The sequence below is a fragment of the Phaethon lepturus genome, unplaced genomic scaffold (assembly GCF_000687285.1).
Source record: "Phaethon lepturus isolate BGI_N335 unplaced genomic scaffold, ASM68728v1 scaffold21141, whole genome shotgun sequence".
Taxonomy (NCBI): domain Eukaryota; kingdom Metazoa; phylum Chordata; class Aves; order Phaethontiformes; family Phaethontidae; genus Phaethon; species Phaethon lepturus.
This window is the reverse complement of record NW_010518700.1, coordinates 14,675-22,674: the sequence shown is the minus strand read 5'-3', so window position 1 is coordinate 22,674 and position 8,000 is coordinate 14,675. Positions and strand designations below refer to the sequence as shown.

The 8,000-nt window shown below is 40.2% G+C and overlaps 1 protein-coding gene across 1 annotated transcript in view; it reads left to right on the top strand.

Annotated features, from left to right (window-relative positions):
* Positions 1-1,446: 1,446 nt before the first annotated feature.
* Positions 1,447-8,000, top strand: part of LOC104628296 (methyltransferase-like protein 2) — a gene marked incomplete at its 5' end in the record, with an annotated part of 10,583 nt that continues 4,029 nt past the window's right edge. Inside the window, 4 exons of the mRNA XM_010296827.1 lie at positions 1,447-1,563; positions 5,583-5,944; positions 7,292-7,341; positions 7,666-7,726. Coding sequence (XP_010295129.1) covers positions 1,447-1,563; positions 5,583-5,944; positions 7,292-7,341; positions 7,666-7,726 — 590 coding nt within the window. The remainder of the gene's footprint in view (positions 1,564-5,582; positions 5,945-7,291; positions 7,342-7,665; positions 7,727-8,000) is intronic.

Genomic DNA, 8,000 nt, shown 5'->3' with positions numbered 1-8,000 from the left:
GATGTCGGGCTGGCGGCCGGGCAGCGAGGGGGGCCTGGGGCGGGGGCCTGGCACCCCCGGGCTGGGGCGATGCTGTGAGAGCTTGGAGGTGCGGGAAGGACCGTGCTCTGCTCGGCCGGTGTGAGGGGTGCTAATCCCCGCGGGGTCCTGAGCCTTCCTCGGCTCTTCCTGATGCAGCTGGGATTCCTCAGACCTTGATTTTTCAGGAGAATGTGGTGTTTTGCTTTGTAGCAATTGTTTCATTGCTATAGTTAATAAAAAATTATCCACTCTCAGAAATCTATAACTCTGCTCCACCTGTATACATTAATGATTAGTGTATAAATTGAACAAAGATCATTTCACCCATCTGCTGCCTCACGATGCTGTAAGAGTGTGAGATCGTGCTAGGTGTTGGCTTGGAATAGGAGGTCTTTGGCTGGAGAAAGCTGTTTTTTCAAGAGATGTTAAGCACCCAAATCTCAGATTTGCTGGGAACTGAAGGTATTTTGCATTTTTGAAGTAAATATGTCCACTTTTGGTCTCGGGCTGCTAAGCCCTATTGAGAATTGGTATGTTTAATTTGTAATAAAGTAATATGTGCATGTATCAGCTTGTCATTCATTTTGGGACTATACTATACCAAAGGTATGTTACAAAAGCATATCCTCAATAGTATTTCCCTGCAGAAACTCCTAGTAATCTAGTTCTTTCACACATTTGACATGTAAGTCTTTGTTTTGTGAGGTTAATATCAAAAGAGTAATTCTTCCTGAGGCCAGAACAGTGCTTCTTGATCCTTGTATTCTGCTTTTCATTTACTTGTTTTAATGAAAAAAGGTCAAGTGAATCACTTTAATGACTACACAATTGTTTATGCACATTTACGTTATTAATAGGTTCTTAATGCTTTAAAGCTTCCTGCATATTTTTCTCATAATTGGATTCAATATTAATATAACACTTTCCAAATAACCCTGCTGCCTTTTTTGTTTTAACATGTGAAAGAAAACTATATTTTCTTTCTCAAGACACATAAATCTAATGGCTCTTGTTGATGAACTGCTTGTGTGAAAGCACGCAAAGGCCTGCCTGTCTGTCACCTGTGTAGGAACAAGTCCTTTCCCCCATGTGAGAATGGCAGTTCCCCTGCAAGGAGGCCTGTTTTTGCTGAATGTCCTCCTGGTTTTATAGCAAGATTTATTTCCTCTGAACTTGTCTGAGCATCAAATAGGGAAAAGGATTAGCGGACAGATTTGGTATCTCTTGCGCTCCCTTCCAGTTACATCTTTTGTAATGCTACGAGTGCAGTTCATTCAGAAGCAGGAACTGTACGTGCTGTTAGCTGTTGTACTGCTGCTGAGCTAGAATTAGAGATCGTGGAAAAGCTCCACAGCTGTCAGTTTGGAGAGCTGTCTAGACCTTTCTCTTTTTTTCTCTGTCTTTGCCCTGCTATTCTCAGCTGAGTCGTTCATCTTATTTTTTACAACAGGGATAATGTGGAGTGGTCAGAAGAGCAGGAAGCCAGTGCCAGGAGTAAAGTTCAAGAGAACAGCTCACAGCTATTGCCACAAGATAAACAAGGTACTTTTGGATGCTATTGTAATGCTGAGTTTTAACTTGTTCACACAAGAGTGGAACAGTCTGGCCAGAGCTGCATATGCATTATCATTTATTCCTCCCTTCCCCCCATCTCCTGAATCGTTCAAAATACATTACCTAGCGGTTTTTCATTATCAACCACTAGGTTGATAAGCAAAAATGGAGGAGGAGGAGGAGGAATCTTTCTGTTCTTAATTTACCTCTCTGTGACTTTTTCCACCTTCTCCAGAGACTCATCCTACTAGAACAGAAATGATCTTGTCTGGGAGGAGTCATCCTGGGTTGAGCTTCTTTGTTGATGTTGTGTATGTTTAAATACTTGTTAGTGTTTCTTGTCAACAAACTTCTTTCAGCATAGAGCAACAGCCTCATTTAGTCTTGTTTTCTCCGCTTGCTTTTGCTTTCTAAAGCTTAACTTCTAACAGGCAGTCTTTTGTTTGCTTGCATGCTGTGGAGCTATCCCTAATGCAAACTTGTTTTTTCTCTTAAGAGGGTCTAATAAAGTGGTGTCCATATTCATCTCTACCAGGTTAACAAATGATTAAATCAAAAGCAAAGAAAAATTATTTTATCTGGATTGAAGTGTTTATTATCAGAGAGGCAGAAAAAGGACTCAAGTTTTTTTTTCTCAAACTTGGCTTACAGGATATTTATACATCCAAAATGCAAAGCTTACCTGAATCTGAATCAAGCTAAAGGTGCACAGCTCTATAGGCAAGTAATATGGTTGAAGCTGTTCCAAGCTGGTTAATAATGCATCTTTCCTCCACACTTTTTAGATACCATCCAGTCCCTTAAATGATGGTGAAATGGCTTCCTGTTCTTTGATATGATAAGAGACTCTTTTGATGATGATCTTGTTACACCCTGCCGAGTTCTAGGATGGGTCTGCTCCTTTTGTTCAAATTAAATTGAGTGTTTCATCTGTAAGGCAATGCTGAACACTATTGGAGCTATTGAGACACTTCCCATATAGCTTCCAGTTGTGTTCACAATAGCAAATTTAATTATACCAAAGAGCAACCCTCCTAATTTCTTGGATTCCCAGAAGTATCCAGCAGTTTCTATTGTGATACCCATTGTGTTGAGTTCATTTTAAAATCTGGTTAATATTAAAGGATGCTGTCTGTCATGCTTTGAGAACCTATATACAACTATGAAATTGTGGAGCAATTTACTGTTAGAGCAGTTTGTCAGGTCTTCATGATGTATTTCCCAGACTGAACAATGGAGGCCAGTCAAATTTTGATGGCTGCTATTCAGTGGGAAGCGTGTGGAGACAATGGGATGGCTGAAACATAGGGAAGCCAGCCCAGCCAAATGTGCCTGAAGGGTCTAGTATTTTGAGAATCAGTAATGTCCAAGCAGGAGAACAAAGGCAGGCTATTGGTCATTATGGCTGTATTATTCTGTGGACTTCTTGGGGCTGTCAGAATTTGTTCTGAAGAAGGAGGGAAGTTCCATGGGCTATGTTGAAGATGTGTCTCCTGACTGGGAACAAAGAAAGAAGTGGAAGAGTTTCTTGGTTTCTTTTTGAGGCTCCATAATTAGCCCCCATGCAATTCAGGGGATCCCTGATTCTCTTCCTGTATTTTGTGAACAGTTATTTTTGTTTGCACTTCTTCTGCAATCTGAAAGGGTAAGTATGGGCTTGACTTTGTGGGTGTCCTTACAAAGATGAGCAGAAAGGTCAGGAGTCCTTACCAAGAAAGTCTGAAGGAATCTGGCTCGCACGCCAGCGTCGCCATAAGCTAATGCTACAAAAAGGATCTTGAAGCAAGTAGTATGTGAACTTTTCTGGCATAAAGGAAAGTTGTGCAGGAAGTCAGACTGAAGAATTAATATGGTCATTTTTTGCTTTAAATCTGTTTATTGCATAATTTTTGTCAGCTGGCCCTTGATTTTTTGCATTTATATTGTTACTGATCCTTTATTCCAGTGCTTTGAAAACACTAGGCTATGAGGTAAATGAGCTTTAAATAAAGTGTCCACACATGTGGGTTGGAGCATACCAGCTGTTTAATAGCATCCAACAGAATTTCACAGTAAGTGAACACAGGAAGAGCACAATGTCTTGTTCAGCGTTATACCATGGCAAAAGTGTGGGTAATGCAAAATGGCTGGATTGGAATATTGCTACAGCACCTCAGGTAAGCATCCCATTACAGTCAGGCTGTGATGGGATTGCTAGGGACCATCAGGAATCAGGACTGCGTATTTTTGTTAGCTGAAAGAGCATTTCCAGCCCCAGCAGCCTTGCATGTCCCTACTAGGGCATGGACCAAGTGACAATTCAGGAAGGGGTGCACCAGGGACTGAATGAATTACACTTCGTCCTCTGACATTAGCAGTCATTGAGTTCTCCAATGCAAATAATGAACTGCCTTGACTCTGCTTGCTTTGAGCTATGGTGAGATCATGGCACAAACTTACTGCTCTAGTCTAATATCAGACATGATAATTTCTTGGGGTTTAAGGACAAAGCTTCCTAAAAGGAGAAAATCCTTATAGTTGAAGTAGAGAGATTATTTTTATAGATAGCTCTTTGTGCTTCAGGGATAGATCATACTAAAAATACATATATGACTGACTTCTTGTTCTTTGTTAAAGCCATTTTTGTCTATATTTGGCTGAGGCTACATATTTTTCTGGGTGTTCTTGGTTCATTTTACTGTCTCCCTTCAGATATCTTCTAAACACTTGTATGCTTTTCAGAAAGACTAATAAATAAACTGCAGTTCAGATAGTAATACTAATCTCCAATTTTATGATGCCTGCTTTTTCTCTTAACCTTACTCTTAGTAGATGTTGGAGAGAGGTTATGCCATTCTCACATACAGTCGTTGTCTTTAATTGTGGGAGAATCGTTTGCATTCAGTAATGTACTTGTTGCTGTGCAAAGATGGCTAAGGAGTTGCATGTTATTGAAATGCAGTTGGGATCTCTGGCTGTGGATGTTAATGCCTCCAGGTGATTGCAAGCATAGGATGTTATAATTAGCTCTTATTTCCCAGGACAAAGAACTCATCACATTGATGAGAATTCAAGAAGCCAGTTGGAGTTGTAACTTCCCATGGAAAAAATAGATCCCCCAGAACTGTACTTGATCTGAAATCTGTGAAGGTGTGTGGAAATAATTCTGTGGGAGACTTGAATTTCATTAGATCGTGGCTTTGTAAGAGTTCTTCTAGCTTTCTGTAATACTTATCTTGCTGCTGGAATGTATTCAGTTGGTGTGAAAATGATAATGCTTCCTGCTAAAGTTAATTTATATAAATCTTTAATCTATCCACCTTAGCTCTCCACTGTTACCTTAATGGCAGTGGTCACTTCTGTTGATTCCCCTTTTTTGTTTTAATTTCGTAAGTGTGTGATGTTCTAACATGCACAGAACTACGGAAAACAAAGTGCTGTAGACTGGACTCTAGCAAAACTTCTGTAAAACATGCTGTCCTGTAATCTTAGAGTATTGTGCAAGTGCTAATTGAACTTTCTGACAGGCCTAACTATAGTTAACTAATGTTTCTGTTTCTCCATCTGAAAAAAAGAGGTAGCATGTTGGACAGGAGCTCTTCAGCTCCAGGCAGCTGTCATAGAATTCCTTAGAAGTTGTAAGTGCTTGACAGTGTCATGAGGCTCCAAATTAATTGTTCCAGTGAACTTAACAAGTTAGTGTTAGAGACAGAAGTAAAACCTGGATTTCTTCATTCCAGCCTCCTTCAAAGAGGTCTTTTCTTTTGCCAGCTTCCTTTAAATCCTACCAGGAGACAGGCAGTTTCCTTTTCTATCTGTTTTCCCTGTTTTAGTCCTAATAAAGTAACTGTGAGGAGGCAGGCTGAGTGTTCATGTGGGATGACACAATTTAAATAAAGGTGATTTTCAATCAATAACCTTACTTATTAAAGCGAATTGCTGAATAGATGTCTGCAGTGATCCCTGACTGATTAAACTCTGAGACCTTCTGATTTGACTGCTGGTGATGTTTTTGTTTGTGTTTACAGAGGAATACGAGGTGAATGCTAAGAGGTACTGGGATGACTTTTACAAAATCCATGAAAATGGCTTCTTCAAGGACAGGCATTGGCTGTTCACTGAATTTCCTGAGCTGGCACCTAACAGGAACCCAAATAAAAATGGGGATTCTGTGCATGAATTTAGTAACAAAGAAGAATCCAAAAATGAAGGGCTGGCAAGCTGTGAAAATGGACATTGTGCATTGGAAACCAGGGCAGCGAACCAGTTAAACCTGATAAAAAACACACCTAAGATCTGCACAGAGGAGTTGGCTACACAGAAGTATAGTGAGCTGAATCAAAGTGATGGAGATTACCCAGGATCATCTGCATCTTACCGTATATTAGAGGTAATAGCTGTAAACCAGAGTGTCACACATCAAACAATCCCTGGTGTCACTGTTAGTGTGACTGGGACATAAAAATATGTATCACTGGCAAACAGCGAGTGAGTGGGATGATTGCCTTAGTTCAGTAAAATGCAAAAAACAGAGGGTAGCTTATAATTTAATTCTGTTGGGTTTCTTTTGGTTCAGAGTGTGAATTGGCAGAGCACAAAGACCGTAAGAAGTTTCTGAGTTTAAAAGACAAACTATTACTATCAGCTGTTGAAACAATCATTTAAAAGTAATCTTCTGAAGAAGCTGATTCTTTTACTTGCCTGTATAAAGCTTTCCCTTGTCATTTGTTTTGCATGTTTTTGCTGACTCTTGTTTGCCTTGGGACATGCGAAACAAAACAACAAAACCAAGAATGTAAAGATGCTCTTTGGTTTGTTCCTTATGGCCCATGTAATAACAGAGAATCTCAGACTGATACAGAGTTTGTGCCAGAGGAGTCTGTAGGAATGACAGCCGATAATGACCTTTTGCTCTGCCACCTGTAGTTTGTAGATATCACTGCTGTTGTTGGATTCTTCATGTTCTTGGAAGTTCCACCCTTCCAGGGAGAGTCAATATGAGCTGTCCTTCCAATTTTTTAATTTAATCTGAGGTCTTGAGACTTCCTCAGACTTTGGTGTTCTTGGGTCCTTGTGGCTTTCCTGTCTGTCTCACTTGAGTACTTTCAGTAATATCTGTCACTACAAGCCATCAGTGGTGTTTTCTGCTCAGTCTATTTCAATTTTACTGATTCCTTAAATATTCAGAGGCAAATTCCCCAAACCCAGTTGTGTGCGCCATCTTCTCTTCAAATGGGAACAAGTGAGAGGAACAAGGCAGAATCTTTTTAGGCCTAGTTGTAACTTGAGGAAGAGCCATCTAGTGAAGGAAACTCTGAAACAGCAGGATGTAATTACAATAATGCAAACTCCTTTCTCCATTGCCCTGATTTTCTGTGGAAGTGAATGCAACTAATCCATGGCCTTTGCCAATGCTTCAGTGACTCATATTGGTTGTTATGCTTGGGATTACAGCAATAACAGTTTCCAAAAGAGTAAAAATATATAGCTTGTTAGTAAGATTTCTACGAGAACTGGCTTAGTGGTTTCCCACAAATGCTTGTATGTAAGCCTGCTCCTCAGAGCTGAACACACTCGGATCCTGCAGTGAGATTTGCAGATGGATGCTGCTATGCTCAGTTGTTACTCATGAGTTTCTCTTTGTTCCATGGCTGTAAAGAGATGATTTGAAATTAGCTGCATGAGGCAAGCTGAAGAAATTATTTTCACTATGTGTACACCTACTTTGTTTGTGCAGGTTGGCTGTGGTGCTGGAAATACAGTCTTCCCAATTTTACAAACCAACAAGTAAGTAGTTCTCAATAGGTTTTTACCTGCATGATATACTAGCCACTGAAGAACAACTGGAAAAATATTGCACGTGTTCTTAGTTTAGACAATCTCAGAGGAAGGCCAGATGCAAATGGCACATTTGCCATGTGCGACTTCAAATGATTGTGTTTTGAGCTTAGGAATCTTTGGTTTTAGAATGCACAACGTATTACTGACAGAGATAGACTAAACCCCAGGATTTCTGGCTCCCAATTCTGTGCTCTGTGCATGTGAAACACTTCTGTAATTCCTGTGGAGCACCTTTATGTAAATGATGATGGTTTCTTTTATTTATTTCAGTGACCCAGGCCTTTTTGTTTATTGCTGTGATTTTTCTACAACAGCTGTGGATCTTGTCCAGGTAAAGTCAGTGGTGACTTATGAAGGTAGGAGGTACATGGTGACAATTGCACACTAACACAAATACATCACAGCTGCCACCAACTGTCTAGCTGTGTTGGCAGCTTTCTGTTTTTAGATATCTCTGATGCTGACCCTTATACTGGTAAATCAGGAAAATGAGCCATCAGAGATTGTAGAAATGAGGGAAGTTGAAGTTCTCAAAATGTCACATTGGCAGCAGACAAGTCAGCCAGATTTTCTTTCCCCTGTAGTTGGCAGTACTTTTCTAAATC